At 35.9% G+C, this 16,831-nt stretch overlaps 2 protein-coding genes across 4 annotated transcripts in view; one reads left to right on the forward strand and one right to left on the reverse strand.

The window, feature by feature from the left end:
- Positions 1-10,213, reverse strand: part of unc13bb (unc-13 homolog Bb (C. elegans)) — an 85,220-nt gene extending 75,007 nt beyond the window's left edge. For all 3 annotated transcript variants that reach the window (XM_039677236.2, XM_089126115.1, XM_089126114.1), the window contains exon 1: positions 9,974-10,213. In XM_039677236.2, the coding sequence (XP_039533170.2) occupies positions 9,974-9,995 (22 nt within the window). In that variant the 5' untranslated portion in view covers positions 9,996-10,213. The remainder of the gene's footprint in view (positions 1-9,973) is intronic.
- A 1,372-nt stretch (positions 10,214-11,585) lies between these two features.
- stoml2 (stomatin (EPB72)-like 2) lies at positions 11,586-15,327 on the forward strand. Its single transcript, XM_039677980.2, has 10 exons — positions 11,586-11,770; positions 12,408-12,560; positions 12,643-12,742; positions 12,825-12,883; positions 12,960-13,061; positions 13,151-13,285; positions 13,374-13,518; positions 14,319-14,398; positions 14,540-14,668; positions 14,990-15,327. The coding sequence occupies exons 1-10, from the start codon at positions 11,726-11,728 to the stop codon at positions 15,104-15,106; spliced, it is 1,065 nt and encodes a 354-aa protein (XP_039533914.1). The 5' UTR covers positions 11,586-11,725; the 3' UTR covers positions 15,107-15,327.
- Positions 15,328-16,831: the final 1,504 nt, after the last annotated feature.

Raw genomic sequence — 16,831 nt, forward strand, 5'->3', positions numbered from 1 at the left:
CATGAATGGGATCAGTCCTATTTAAACCTGTATGACTGTTTCTTCTGCAGAACACAAAATAAGATATTGGTAAAAGTTTTGTGAAATGTGAGACCACAAACCTGATGATAATTATTATAGATTTAACAGTTTTGTTCCTATCACAAACAACCAGAGTCCTGACTGTGAACACGGGAAATCTCACAAAATTTCTCACGGCCAAACTTTACTTCAGAGTAAACAAACATGGTGGACGACGACGGGCAATAAGAAAAGGCGATAATTAGACTGTTGCGATAACCGCAATAGTACCGTGCTTCTGACAAGTAAACTGCAGAGGACTGCACGTAACCGCAGCAACCGCGATAATGATGTTTTTTTTAAAAGGTTATACCCTTCTTGTTTTGAACTTCTGTTACCCATGCGAAGCATTGCTGCTCAGCTAAGTCTTGAAAAGTGGAACTCAAAGTTAAAAATAATTAACATCTTGTTTTATTACATCTCTTTTAATGAATCAGCTTTTTGAACGTGTTCATTGTATTGTATGAACGGTTTAACTCACTCAAAGTCCGTTGTCATAACAATATGCGCGCTGAGTGAAAGCCTTTCAATGCGCATATAGATGCGGTTTAGTTTCGGTAACATTGGTTCCTGAAAATGTCCCCGTTTTTGTCCACATCGTAAACTTTATTTATATATCAACAAATACATATAAATGAAATAAATAAATGGCGGTAATACCGCATATCCATAACCGCGACAGACCTAGCGATATTAGTGTTTAGACAGTTTTTTACAGATAATTCCAGAAAAAAAAGGTTTGGATGAAGTCATGGAGTTTGTTATACTCCATCTATCATCAGCTTGCTTTCTGATTGGATAATATCGTTTCGTTCCATCCATGACACATCCTACAGAGCAAGCAAGCATTTGGTCCTCAGGGCTCCCCCCACACAACAGGACAAAAAGGTAAAAAAAAAAAATATATGCAAAAAAATATGCAACAACAACAACAAAAAAAGTTATATATAAACGTCACCACTAGGGTAACATCACCTAGCTGGCCAACATACAAGGTATACTTAATGGATTGGCTATCTTGGATATATTTGATCATAAAAAAAGAGTCTAAATGCTTTCCAAGATAAATATGAGACTGAAATCTGACAGTTTAAAGGAGGTGGTTTGAGTCCAAGTGAAGGTGTAGTTATTGCAAGATAGATTTGTGATAGTCTTTGAAGAATTTGTTAGAATGTGCTGAAAATTATAAGCTAATCTGAAATTGTCATTGTTTTCCAACAACAAAGGCAAAGGTAAAACCTTTTACCTTAAACAAAAAAATCATATTGCTGAGCCCTTGCGCATTCAGTGTTTTGAAATGAGAAAATTTAGAAAAACAAAAGCCACATTTTGAACAATACTCCTGTTTCCATGTAAGACTCAGCCCACAGCCATATAAAAACGGTTATGGGATTGAGCTGTGATTTAGAGCAGATTACTTCTGATCGCTGCTTGAGCCCCGTGTGCTGTCCGTGGCTGGGTGGACATGCCAGATGGATGCTGCGATTGGATGGCGGGCTACGAGACATCACAGTGGATTACTAACGTGTATTGCAAACTCTCGCTGGATATCTGATGAGACGTAGCGCACACAAAAAATACAAGCCTCGAGGGACATAATGATGTTGAGATTAAGATTAAGAAATAAAGGTTAACAACGCAATGAGGAACATGCAAGCAAGAAATAGAGTTCCATATGAGTCCATTTCCCAGAAAGCAAATCTAACAATCACCATTCTGTGTTTTTTTTTTTCTGTTTGGAGTTCAATAAGACGAAGGAGAACCGTGTGTGTGACTAGTTTCCACATTTCTAACTGAGAGGAAACACATTAGGTTTTATTAAAGCCCTAGGGTATGGGTCACCGTGTCAGTGGAAACTCATCGCTCTTTACTGCGGGGTGCTAACGGAAACCGATGCATGACTTTCGATTCAAGCCTTCCTGAGATGCTGTTTAGATAGGGGGGCGGTTGGGCAGGAACTTCCTGAGAGTCTCCTTTGTGGAAAGCTAGTTTGCCCAATCTCCTCGAGTTCATTCCTGAATGTACTTCGGCTTGTGAACTACCAGTTACTCTGCAAAGAAAACCTGTTTAAATCCAATCTGGTCATCTGAAAAGAGGCCATAATTTTTTGAAGACCAACTAGAGACCAACTAAGACCAGCAAAATAGCTTAGGCTGGTTAAAAAAACAAAAAAACAAGTGGCGCAGTTTTCTACTACACACAAATTGCAGCAAATAGCAATACACAGTGTAAACAGCAGCACAGTATTACTTTTCACTAAGTGTAAATAGTTGTTAAATGTTATTTATACTTAGTGCAAATAGTGGTAGATACTATTTGCACCTCAATGTATTGTAGCATATTACAAAACGGTATGCAATTATAACATAATCAGTGTATCATATTATATTTATTGAAATCATAAATGTATGCTACTTTATTGGGACATTACTTGTACTTGATATTACTTACATGTTAAATGCTATTACCACAATTAAATACCCTTTATAGGACCTTAAATAAAGCCGGACTCGAACCCGGACACCAGACACCACTTAACTTAGTGTGTCTTCTTGACACTAAGCAGGTTTGGTTTGATTCAAACTAACCCTGGTACGATTGCTCTGTTACTGCGGTTCATTTGAATAAGTGTGAACGCTGCCATGTGAACCCTGGTGTCATCAAACAAACGGGCCGAGACCGCTGAAAAGATGGGTCTCGCTCCGCTTCCAAACGAACTCTGATGCGGTTCAACTGAAATATGGACGCAGCACGGATCAAAGTCATGTAGACGAAGCAAAAAGAGGACGTGATGTGACCAGATGCGACCATAAAAAGGACAGAATGCTGAAGCCTGTTTTAAGTCATCATGTTCGCGTTACAATTCAGTACAGGCGTCCGAAACACTGTTTGTGTGCAATGGATGAATTCCTGCTGCTGTTTTGACTCATTTACATATTTAATAAACTCTTCATGGGTTCTCAGGTTCTGGAAGACCATCATTATTTCTCGTCTTAAAAATGAAAATGTGAGCACTAAGCGAAACAGGACTAAATGTATTATTTTCTTTTTTTGGTCTGGACGAAAATAACCCACTTACACTGCATCTGCCCGTCACCGCTTCTGTTGTCAGCAGGATTTCTTTTGTGTTTTTGTCTGGCTCAACCAGACAATGGTGGGCAGAGTTAGCGTAAATAGGAATTTGAGAAAAGAAAAAAAACATCTTTTTTTGGGGACCAAAACATTTACATTTGACATAAAACAGCAAAAGGGTGACCCTAACAGTAGTGATCAACCAATTTGTGGTTTTCAATATCCGATACCTAGAGAACAGGGTGGTAAATTGCTCATATAAATAGTGATTTAAAAATAGGCTTCTAGTTTATGACGGAAAATGAGATGTACATAAAATTGCTGAAATTAATTGAACATTTATTTAAAACTATTTACTGAAAATTTACTAAAAGACATCATGTGATTGAGATGTCTGCAGCTTCTCAATCTCTATAAAGTGACCAGACAAACACTGGAGGAAAGCAAGAAGTACAGTGAGTGAAGCAGGAAGTGGAATCGGTGCGTCACACAGTGTATGGTTTACTTTCGACCCCGCAGCCAGCGAGGATGATGCTGGATGACTGGACGGAGAGAGCAACAGATGGCCAGAGGATTACATTTGCAATCCCCCCACTCACTTCAGTGTGAGGACTCACCGCCAGACGCACACTCACTCACTCACTACCTTCAGAGCACAACCATTATATTAAAGAGTTCAATTATAATATTTAAATCTTGCATTGTTCTCTCCCGAGGAAGGTTTCTTCTGTCATTTAAAATGAAACATTTTGTATTTTTTGCTCTTGGGTTTTAATGGTCATGATTAGCAGCAAAAGCTAAACTATGTTTACATTTACCTGATTTCAAAAGATGACAGATATGACCCTAGATATGAATTATTATATGAATTTATTATTTATTTATTAATATATTATTAATTACAATACAGGCAGAGAATGCCACTTTCCTCTGGAGTTTGTTCCCACCATGGAATAAAAAAAAAATAGAAAAGGGTCTGGTAAAACTTTCTCAGAATTGCGAGTAATAAAAACAATATTCTGAGAGAAAATGTCAGCTCACGGTTCTGACATTTTTCCTTGCAATTGCCAGTTTATATTTCACAATTCTGACTTCTGACTTGCAAGGGCAAGTTTATATCTCAGAAGATTGAATTGCTAAAACGATGCCCAAATAGCTATTTGGCTAATAAAACAACATCCAACAGGCTAGGTGACATCAGAGACAAAAATCGAAAATATAAATTATTTTTGGGGAAAAAAAAAAACAAGATTTAAATTTGAGGAGATAAAAACAGAGCACAAAATAACAAAAAAAGGCTTGTTTTATATGTATCTATATGTGTGTGTGTGTGTGTGTGTGTGTGTGTGTGTGTGTGTGTGTGTGTGTGTGTGTGTGTGTCTTAAAGTTAGTGAAGCATCAATCAATATCAATACAGATTAATTGTTCATACGACAACGTGTAGTTAAAGACACATTTTTAATAAAATAAAACATTAAAAAAACACATATAACCAGTGAGTCTTTAGTAATTCATTCCGAAAAAGTGCTGAACAACAATATTTGCTAAATGATTCAAACGCACTAACATCAGGAGAAACTTTCCTTCCCACATCAGGGGGTCACAAGTAAGCAAGTGAATGCAGTAGAGATGTAAAACCCAGCCATGCATGCTTCATAAATACACACAATACATCAACAGAAGTGTGTAAAGCCATCTATTTAATCACTCTTATCTCTTTAATTAAACATAGTGAACACAGCAGATCAGCACCCCATATGACTCTAATAAAGACAATCTGATTAATGTCAGCATTTATTCTGCAAAGCCACTAAAAACGGGTCTAGAGATCGAATCAAACCAAACGTAGGGCCATGTGACCCCGCACGGGCGTTCTTTGTGTCCGTCTTGCGTGGATGCGTTGAGAGATCGCTCATTTGTGTGTGTAATCACATCACCATGGAGATGGACCTTTTGTCTGAACAGCAATAAATAAAGAAACAAAACCATGTTCCTGATGAAAGAGGTGGACAGTGAGTCAGGAAGGCCAGAGCACTTCTTAGGTTAGTCTAAACACAGGTAATTCATTACAGAGGACAATATTTGGGTGATGTCTACAGTTCTGCTCTTAAGTTTAGATAGCCCTTGCAGAAAATACAACCCAAAAGGGATAGTTCACCCAAAAATTCAGTCATCATTTCCTCACCATCAAGTTGAATGAGTTTTAATCAAGTTTCTTTCTTCTGCTGAACACAAAACATGATATTTTGTAGAATGTCAGTAACCAAACAGACTTACCCCATGGACTTCCATAGTATGGAAAATAAATAAATAAAAATCTTATGGAAGTCAATAGGGTCCATCAACTGTCTGGTTATACCGACATTCTACAAAATATAATCGGTTGCGTTCAGCAGAAGAATGAAATTCATACACATTTGGAATAGGGGTGTCACGATTTCGATATTAAATCGAAATCGATCGAAATTAATTCAATGGTATCGAAATCGAAATAAAAAATGGTATCGTCGATACTGCCATGCCCCATGTCGCGTCCGTGATGGAAAGTTTGGATCGTTTTACTGACTCTATTGTTCAATCTCGTTTATCAAAATTAACTAAACTTTTTTTCTAGTCATTTCAAGGGCTTTAAATGTTATACTATTAAGTTATGTTACTTGTTTTTGTTATATTTTAAATTTGGCAATGGTGTAGTGCACATTGTGAACAAATTTATATTGCATAATGCATAAATGTGTAGTCTAAAAATTGCATAGCAATCTGCGCTTTACTTTTTTTTTTTAAATCGAGAATCGAATCGAATCGTGACCTTAGAATCGATAACTTAATCGAATCGAGGATTTGGAGAATCGTGACACCCCTAATTTGGAACAACTTGAGAGTGAGTAAATGATGACTGAATTTTCATTTTTTTAGTGTACCATCACTTTAAGAGGCAGGGGTGTAAACTTTTTGAATTAGATGACCACCAAATTGTAGGCTTATTCTGTCTTTGGGGAAACATGTTCTGAAGAGAAGTTTTAATGAAATTTCTCTGATTCCTCTATATGTTTTTATTGTTATTATTATTCTTATTAGCATATTAGCTTACTAGCATATTCTTCGAAGGTCATGTAAATTTATGAGCAGAACTATAAGTTGTGTAAGTTCAGGCCGCCCACCTGCACTAAATACAACAGAAGCTCCCTACCCAGTGCTCTCTGCTATCTACACTGAGAAGAGGATATCCAAGTTCACAATACTTTGTTCACTCGGTATGTCCTGTACTACTGGGTTAATGTGCTTCCAAACACTCAAATCCTCCTGTTCCAGATAAGTTTACAAGAAAGAACAAGGAAAGTACATCACAATAGAAAAATTTCAAACTGGTGATGCACCAACAAAGCCAAACGTTTGTGTGAGTAAAAGGTGTAATTTGTGAAATCTGAGGATATAAGTCTGTTGAGAAAAGGGTTGTGACATTTTATACCTTAAAAAGCTCTTGTGAGACACGCTAAGGGATTTAATCACAGTCTGGTTCCTGCGCAAACATTTCCTTAGTCTCTCTGAATAATTGACTTGTTTGCAGATCCTCAGTGAATGCGTTTCTTATGCAAGCGTTTGTATCTGCGCAAAACTACTCGTCTCCACTGATTCTTTCTGTTTTAGGAACGTCTGCTGCACATAAATCCTGTGGTGGCACCTAAATCCACACTATTCCTTTAGTCACCATGGGTCAAGTCAATAGGGCATGACATACAAATGGACAGTTCTTTTTTATGAAATATTGCTGTATGTATGTATTTATGCAAAGCCTTTTTTCAAAATGAAAGTGAATTCTTTAAGAATTCTAAAGATTCTTCTTAATCTTTAATCAAAATAACTTCACCTCCCTCTTGCAGTGGCATCTCGGCATCCAAAAACCACATACTTCCGTAATATATAGAAGGCAAAAAAACAGTATGCGACCAAAAAAGTTGCTGCGTCCCAATTCACATACTATCCGTCTTAAATAGAATTCGAAAACAGAATTAGTAGGCCTACGTCCCAAATCGTAGTACGTTGAAATAAGTGTTCCAAAGAGACCCGGATGGTCTGCTATATCCGATCAGAATCCGAAGTGCAGATCGATGCACACTCTAACTTTTGCTGATAATTTGCTCACCCCCATATCATCCAAGATGTCCAGGTCATTCTTTCTTCAGTCAAAAAAAATTAAGGTTTTTGATGAAAGCATTCCAGGATTTTCTCCATATAACGGACTTCAATGGGAACCAAATGGTTCAAGGTCCAAATGAGAGTTTCAGTGCAGCTTCAAAGGGCTTTAAACGACACCAGACGAGTAAGGGTCTTATCTAGCGAAACGATTGGTCATTTAAAAAATAAATAAAAAAGTTAAAGTTTTAGAAGCACAAATGCTCGCCTTGCTCTGTTCTGTGATGAGCGTTTGTGACTCTCCTGTTCAATCAAAATGAACAAATCTTTTTTCGAGTCATGACTCGAAGGGTCCTAGATAAGACCCTTATTCATCGTCTGGTGTCGTTTAAAGCCCTTTGAAGCTGCACTGATGATACTTTGACGTTTTGTTTTACAACCAACAATGCACACACACAAACGCTAAAATGCCCTATAGTTGTATGTATACTTTGTATGTCTTTTTTTTTTTTTTATAAATATAACTGCTTCAAAATTTTGCATTTTCACTATGAATGCGTGTAATTTCTTTGTAGAACAAAACGTCAAAGTATAGTCAAGTTATGTTTACCACAGGCTTTATTATAAACATAATAAAGAAAATCTCGAATGAACCAGCAGTTCATTCTCGTGTACTTTTTTTCTTGTGTACTGCAATTAGGTGCTACTGGACTTTAGTAGCCACTTAGTTAAAGGCGTACAAACATTTTGGACATGAATTTGTAATTATGGACTCATTTTGTAAATGTACTTTCCATGTATACTTTATGACGTAATTTTTCGATATTATCAAGAACGTAATGCCAACGCTGTTTGTTTATAGTAGCCAGTTAGTTCCATGCTATTTTGTGTGTATACATAAGACAAACATGTATAAAGTTCGAAAAATGATATGTAATCGCAACTTGTAGACTTCAGCTGCTGTTATATGTACAGTATGGTTTTAACAGAGTTGCCACATGTAGGCTACACCTAAAGAAAACAATACACTGAGTAAACTAAGTTTTGTTAATAGATAAGCGGTTATTCATTATATCGATGAAACAATAACTTATAATATACAGTATTATTCACTCATTTATTCAGTTATATTAAATGTTCAATCAGGAAAAAAACATATTTCAAAAGGTAACAAGCAGCAGTAGCATTTTCAAGTAACAGAATATCGAAATACTTAATAATAGAAACCTCCCTGAGTCCGTGTGTTTGGGGAGGTTCTGCTTGAATCTCGATTGCCGCTTTCTGGGTCTGATTCTGGCTCAAACTGATGCACATGCAACTTTCACCAGTAAAGGTAATGGGCATTAAGTTTCCGGACAACGTACACTACAGTTTAGCCAATGACAACACACGGCCCAACTAACCAATCTGAGCTCATTGTCTGTTTCTGAGGGAGTGGTTTCATAGAATCAGGAAGTCAACCGGTCGTTCAAATGACAGAGGAGAAAACGGCTTACAATATAGGTGAAAATTATGGAAAATAAGGCTTAAAAATATTAAAAAAAAAAATAAAAAAAAAACACCAAGACATGTTATGTTGCACCCCATAAACACAATCATTCAAAGGCAAACCACCCCTTTAAGCAGAGACACTTTCACCAAAGACAGCAAACAGCAAGGCAAGCATTGCCATTGAGTGCAGAAAAGAAAGAAAGGAAATGATGGAGATGTTGATCTGCAACTGGCCGGTGACCAAAGATAAAAGGAGAATGTGCATCTCTGAAAGAGTATAAGAGCAGACGACACACAGCGTTTCCGATCTGCTTTCTTTCAAGAGAGCCTGATGAGCCAGCATCCTTTACAAAATACTGCATACTAACAATAATTCAAATGGTCTTTAATTAATAGCTCAAATAAAAGATACATTCACACATGTATACATTTTATACAAATATAAACTATAACTGAATTGTGTGGTCTTCAATTAATAACTAAATTAAATCAGAAAGATAATATAAATTATACATTTTCATTTTATTTCTATATTTTATACATAAATTATAACATGTAAAATAGTTACATGTTATTTATTATTTTAATTTGATATGTTTCATTTAATTCACCGTGAAACAATTTTAATTAGGATCTAATGTATTATTATTTACTTATATTAATACTTAAGTTGTTACAGTAATATAAATATTTACATATGTTAATATACATCTATATAAAAATAAATGTCATGCTATATTAAAATATTACCATACACTATATCGTAATTTTGCGTAAAATAATACAGTAATATCATATTAGGCTATATGCAGGTATCAACTACATATTTTTGCAATAAATTAAATGTATTGTTTATTTTCCACACTGTTTATATTTGTTCGTAAGTTATACAAAATATGTAATAATAATAAATAAATAAAAAGTTTACATAACATCGGAAAAAGTCTTATTAATATCTTACAATAGTTTTCGAAATCTATATTTAATTGTTTCGGCTGCAGAGCTGTATTACATCATGACGACAAACAGCTGCTTCACTCAAGCTACATCATCACACCTACAGCAAACCTCAAATTATGTAATATTATAGTTCACAAAAAAGCTCGCGCCTCTGAAGTTTTAAAGAAACAAAACACCTGCTGACTGCATGCTGAGTGGATGACAGGTGCAAATACATGAAAACATGAAAGTTCGAAAACACATGTACAGCACTCACCTCTCACGCAGAGGAGAGACATGGCAACCCAAGTTTTTCCTCCTGGATAAATCCTGTCTGTATAATCGAAGTTCTCAGCTGTCCGGTGACATTTCAGATGATGTCACAAGTTGTTTCCTCGTCATGAGCGCACTTCTGAGGGTAAGTTAGATAAAGCACGGATGCTCGACGGAGTAACTCGGCACTATCCTACAGGTGACGCGTACTGACTCAAATGTCCCATCGCCATGACCAAATTGAATGTGTAGAAACTCACAGGATAAGAGGCGGGGCTTGCAGGGATTTTAAAGTCGTCAGAGTTGCCCCTGACCCAGAGGGCGGAGTTTTCTGGACTGTTGACCAATGGATGAGGTATTGGGTGTGACTTATGGCTGCACCGAGTGAAGGAACAGGTGTGACGCTGGCCTACACAACGATTCTACTTTATCAGTTATATTGTGGAGTGAGATTCAGAATTTATCAATGAAAATATTCAGTGCTTAAGACATCTCTCACTTTTATGGGATTGGCTTCACTAATATACTTTTCAAGAGGATGAAAAGTAGGCTACTTAAATTAAATTAAATTAATTTGATTCTATTTTTTTAACTAAATTTAACATTCTTAAATGTAGCTTTAATGATAAATAACTGACAGAAGTTTTCTTTAGAAAGTTTTACTTTCTAAGTACATAGAATGTAGAAACTATATAGGCCTAAAGCTATAAAGACTTTAAAAGTTTGTGAGCTATTCAAAGTATTTGTTTGATATCTGATTTATATTGATTTTTATATTTATATTGATAACCTGCTGCCATTTCTTTCTTTCTTTCTTTCTTTCTTTCTTTCTTTCTTTCTTTCTTTCTTTCTTTCTTTCTTTCTTTCTTTCTTTCTTTCTTTAAGTTGCATTTTCCCTCTTTTCTCTTGTTTCTTATTTTTTTTATTTCTGTATAAATAATTGTATTATGTTCCAGTAGTTTTGCATCACTGATATACTATTAGTTTATATTAATATTTTAAATCAGTTTTTTTTATTTTCCTTTTTTTTTTATTTAGTTACATTTTTAGTAATTTTGTTGTTTAATGCCAATTTATTCGTTTAAAAAAATATATTGTTTTTATTTTATTTTAGTTGTTTTAGAACAGGACGTAGAAAGAAATATTACATCCAATGGACCTTTTAGCCTAGGAGGCATTTATCCACATTGCACCCCAGAGAAGTTATATTGCCATATCTGCAAATTCATCTAAAAGCTTAATTAAAATGACTGCCCACTAGTGGCTGCATTTTGAAATACACATAAAATAAGAAGAAGAAGAAGAAGAAGAAGAAGAAGAAGAAGAAGAAGAAGAAGAAGAAGAAGAAGAAGAAGAAGAAGAAGAAGAAGAAGAAGAAGAAGAAGAAGACGACATCCCTTGAAACATTCATAAACATACTGGTGGTGTACACAATTAAACGTTATAATTTATTTGTAATATTTCACTCAACGTTCAGCCGTAGGCAGTAAAAGAAAGCGTTCAGCTCACTGATCTATAATGTCATTCTATATAGATCACTGGTTCAGCTACAGACGTCAAGGACGTATTCCCGGAACCATATATTAAAAGCATTTGTTTCCCTCACAGACCCGGATGTTTGTAATTGACGTACGCTCGTGATGTTGTAACTTTGATTTCCGCAGCTGTAAGAGGGTCACGTTTGTAGTGTAAGCTCAGGAAGAGTTCATTCATTTGGTATAGACATCTTCAACATCTGTTTGAACACAGGGTGAGAATGCTGAGGACGGTGGTGTGTCGGGCAGGGAGCGGCCTTTTAAAGGTAACACACGTGCACTGTTGGTCTGTTGGACTGTCACTTCACTGCTTGACACTTCAGCTGAATTCTGTCTTGAAGTTCATTTCGAAATTAAATCGATATAAACGAGTTCGTTCTGGCACGTTTTCTTTCGAGATAATATTCTAAATATTTATATATTTAGAATACATAATTATACTAAATATTTTTATATAATCATGGCGTATGTCATGTCATGATTATGAAGGTGTCATGTTAGTCTTATGCACACCCCTTCAAGTAAAGTGTTCCCAAAAGTTCTATATTGTACCGTTCAAAAGTTTGGAAACTATTTTTTAGTGTTTCTGTTTTCTCCATGCTCATCAAGCCTACATTTGATCAAATACAGAAAAAAAAAAACTGTAACATTGCGAAATCTTGTATTTTAATATACTTGTGAATTTCAGCTTTGATCTCCAGCCTTCAGTCACATGATCCTTCAGAAATCATTTTATTGATTCTGACTTTATATATATATATGTGTGTGTGTGTGTGTATTTATTTATCATAGTTTTGAATTTATGCTAAAATAAATGTTATATATATATATATATATTTTTTTTTTTCTGTGTAATTTGCTTTCATATACTTCATCTGGTTGCATTCTCTCTTCTGTGAACAGCATTCGCGTCAAACAGTGCCTGTGTTGTGGGGGACTCGAGCTCAGCAGCGATGGGCCTCCAGCCTTCCCATGAACACTGTGGTTCTGTTCGTTCCCCAGCAGGAGGCTTGGGTAGTGGAGCGGATGGGCCGTTTCCACCGGATCCTGGAACCAGTCAGTTCTCATTCCTTCTCCACGAAAAACTTCGATATATAGATGAATCACTTCCATTTCAAATATTTGATTTCCTTCGCAGGGTCTAAACTTCTTGATTCCAATCTTGGATAGAATCCGATATGTTCAAAGCCTCAAAGAGATCGTGATAGATGTGCCGGAGCAGTCAGCAGTTTCCCTAGGTAAATCACAGGCTTTCTGATCTTCTTCACTCCCACTTTTATGGAGCATTGAGATGAACTTAATATGATGTTTTGCTTTTAGACAATGTGACCTTGCAGATAGATGGAGTTTTATACCTCAGGATACTTGACCCGTTTAAGGTAAGTACTTTGCTGCTTTATTACAGTGTTTCTTTTAGGCTTGCTTCTCATAATGTGCTGTTGTTCTCATCTGAAGGCCAGTTATGGCGTGGAGGACCCAGAATATGCCGTCACCCAGCTGGCACAGACCACCATGAGATCAGAGTTGGGAAAACTGACCCTGGACAAAGTGTTTAGGGTATGAACGCCAGGCAATCTGTCATTGACTTAACAATTTTGGATGTACCATTCATTTGTGTGCTTACAGATCATTTCGTCCTTTGGCAGGAAAGAGAGTCCCTGAATTCCAATATTGTCCACTCGATAAACCAGGCATCAGATGAATGGGGAATTCGATGCCTTCGATACGAGATCAAAGACATTCACGTTCCTCCGAGGGTAAAAGAGTCTATGCAAATGCAGGTATGATGATTTCCTCTTTAACTTGATCTCGTAGACCTAAAGGACTACAAGGTGCACCTCTAAATCATATGACATGAATGTCGTTCAGGTTGAGGCCGAGAGGAAAAAGAGAGCGACTGTCCTGGAGTCCGAGGGACACAGAGAGGCGGCCATCAATGTGGCGGAGGGTCGCAAACAGTCTCAGATTCTGGCGTCTGAGGGACAGAAGGCCGAACAGATTAACAAAGCTGCTGGTGGGCTTTTTACTCTGGTTTGGAATAATGCTAGCAGGAAAATAAAAAGTTGGACTTCAAAATGAAATTTAAATGATCTTATTGTGAACAATTTATAACTTTCCCCACCTCTGAATTGAATTTTTTTTTTTGGCTGACGTCACCAGGGCTGTTATCGCAAACTATAACCATAAAAATTATTTAATTGCTTGAAATAAAAGTAAACGTTAATGGTAATTTTAAACGTGAATTATTTCAGCTATTTATTATTTCTCTTTTTTTGTATAGTTGAAGTACTAAAATAACAAAAAATTAACTTAAACAAATATATATATATATATATATATATATATATATATATATATATATATAAATAAATTAAAAATGACTAAAAACAAAATATACTCAAAATGAGTATAAATATAAAAATAAAATCACATTTAAAATGTTATACTAATATACTAATAATATAATGTAGTAATAGAAGTATATAAATTATGCTAATATAACAACGTCAGTTTTTATATTGAATTACCTGTTTCACTTGGAATTGCATTTTTTTACATTATTATAATACATGTATTTATAATAATACAAATTACTCTTATGATAACAGATAATAGCAAACAAATTTAAATAAATTCTGAAAATTGTTACATTTTTAATTGTTTTATTTAAATTATTATGAAAAAATATAACACACATTTTTCTTATTATTTTTAAATAATGCAAATGTAAATTAATTATATGTTCATAATTAAATGAATGATTTAATATTCATAATCCTCACTGACCTATCACTGATCTTTCCCCCTGTTCAGGCGAAGCAAATGCAGTTCTGGCTAAAGCTGAGGCCAAGGCCAAAGCCATCCGGCTGCTGTCCGAGGCGCTCACTCTGCAGGTACAGCTCATCCATCTATTGAAGAGCTCAGATCACACCTATAAACATGACACTGTATCTTAGTAGAGAGGAAATCCATTCTTCACTCATTCAGCTGTGACATATATAGTGAGTTTAACATTATGTTTCATAACTGTACAGAATGGAAATGCTGCGGCATCTTTAAGTGTGGCCGAACAGTACGTCTCTGCTTTCTCCAACCTGGCCAAGGAGTCCAACACCATCTTGCTGCCCTCGAACACAGGAGACATCAGCACTATGGTCACTCAGGTAGGAGAAGTCTCTTTTGTTCACCAAGGCTGCATTTATTTGATCAAAAATACACTGCACCTTTAAAATGTAATTTATTCCTGTGATCAAAGCTGAATTTTCTGATCCTTCAGAAATTATTCTAATATGCTGTTATTGATTATTTTAAATTATAATTAAATTTGAAAATATTACTGTAATAGATGACTTTTAAAAACATAACATCTGAATTATTTTTTTAAATCTTTTGACCACTATTGTATATATGGCACATAAAATGTCCTAATAATTAGAATAATATTTAGTTTACATGTATTCCTCATTGTTCTGTACCTTCTTCAGGCCATGGCGATTTATGGGAATTTATCAAAGACACGAGCTCCGAGCACAGCAGACATCGTGACCACCGAGTCCTGGGAAGCAAATGCAGTGTCTGAAACTGAAAAGAAAGAGGTTTGAGTCTCATTCTGGGACAAAAGACACAAACTGATACCGATTCTGTTTGTAGAGGACGGATGTGATAAAAATTAAATTATGATGCTAAAATACCTGAAGCACTATGGTGTTCTGTAGTAACTACACAAACATTTTATTGTGTTTGTTATGTTTTGTTTCTGTCTGTTATAAGTTTGGGATGTTTTGTTTCTAGTTCTTGTCATATTAAAGGCCATTCACCATTATTCAAAGGTTTCTGCTATTCACATTTTCAATAAAAATAAATAAATAAAAACAAGTAGTAATATTCATGAGATTCAAATGAATTGCAAATGAATGAATTAATGAACTGCAGAACACTGGTAAATGTTGTGTATTGCTGTTTACAGCTTTTCCAAACCAATGTGTTTTGAGAGAGTTAAGGTACGCCATATTAGCACAATTTCTGTGAAATATTTCATGGGCAAAAAAGGTCTTTTGTCAATTGTGGAAGGATGCAGGTGAGCTTTTATACACTGTTCACTTAGGAAGGACAAACTTAAATTCACTAGGGCTTCCCTCACGTGTGGTGGCTTGCTACTAAACAGAATGTGATGGCCGTTTCTACATGGTCCTTATATGGATGAAGGGTGGTGTTATGGGTCTCACATCATATCAGTGCTGAAATTTACACATCTGTTCATACAATAGAAAATAAATATTTCATTTGTGAATAATTCAGAGCTATAGCTACTGTTATATGGTTTTAAGTAGAGGATTGTGTATGTATATTTGGAAAAATAAAATTGTTAAATAAACCAAATAGTGATCAAGACTACGGTAGATAATTTCGTAATTTTGACTTTTTTTCCTGAAAATTGTGAGATTAACTCGCAATTCTAACTTTTTTTTCTGTCCCCAGAATTTGCTCTAGATTAACTTTTAAAAAATTGTATTCCCTGGCGGAAACTTGTGATAGAAAAATATGGTTAAAACCTTTGTTATATACACTAATCCACTTACACAAACATTTAAGTATATATCATGTAATTGTTAAAACTGCACAAAATAATATATTTAATCACATTTTAAAGACATTAACCTTTATTGCAATTTTAAAAACGATTTGATCTTCAATCAACAAAGTTCTCCATCTTAAAGGTGCAGTGTGTGTTTTTTAGCGCCATCTAGCGGTTCGGAAGCGAGTTTGCACTAAGGGCTCAGCCCATTGCTTACCCCTCCATTTTAAAGAAGCTACGGTGGCTAAAACAGGACAAACATATCGTCGTCTGAGACAGCAGAGAATAGCCAGAGTAAAGGCCAATTTATACTTCTGCGTAGGGTGCGCGCAGTAGGTACGGCGTAGCATACGCACAGACGCGTCCCATTGCGCGTACCCTTCGCCGTCGCCTGACGCGCACCTCCTCAAAAATGTAACTACACGTCGCGACGACGCGGACCGCAAGATCGGTGATTGGCCGGCTTGGTAGCATCGCATTTCCTCCTACGCATTTCCGCACGTACCTTCTCATGCATTTCTACACGTTTCATGTCCTCCGACGTCTTCTCTCATTTCTGCCTTTCAGTTTTAGTAATTTCACTAAAGTGAACTGTTTTTCCACCTCAATGAGCTCCAACTCCAACATGATCCACTCTCTTTCAATCGCTATTGCTTGTAGTAACCTAGCAGCGAGGAATCTAAACACAGTGGAACATTAAAACTCTCCGCCGCCAACTAGCGTTTCGGAGCAGTACTGCAGAGCAACCAAG

This window comes from Pimephales promelas, chromosome 23 (genome assembly GCF_988280905.1).
Source record: "Pimephales promelas chromosome 23, fPimPro1.hap1.1, whole genome shotgun sequence".
Classification (NCBI taxonomy): domain Eukaryota; kingdom Metazoa; phylum Chordata; class Actinopteri; order Cypriniformes; family Leuciscidae; genus Pimephales; species Pimephales promelas.

What these genes read in the sequence shown, in the direction of transcription:
- stoml2 (XM_039677980.2), top strand. Translation starts at nt 11,726, where the DNA reads ATGCTGAGGACGGTGGTGTGTCGGGCAGGGAGCGGCCTTTTAAAG. An exon ending in CCGAGGCGCTCACTCTGCAG is followed by an intron (nt 14,399 to 14,539) that starts GTACAGCTCATC and finishes ATAACTGTACAG; the next exon opens with AATGGAAATGCTGCGGCATC. An exon ending in TCAGCACTATGGTCACTCAG is followed by an intron (nt 14,669 to 14,989) that starts GTAGGAGAAGTC and finishes TACCTTCTTCAG; the next exon opens with GCCATGGCGATTTATGGGAA.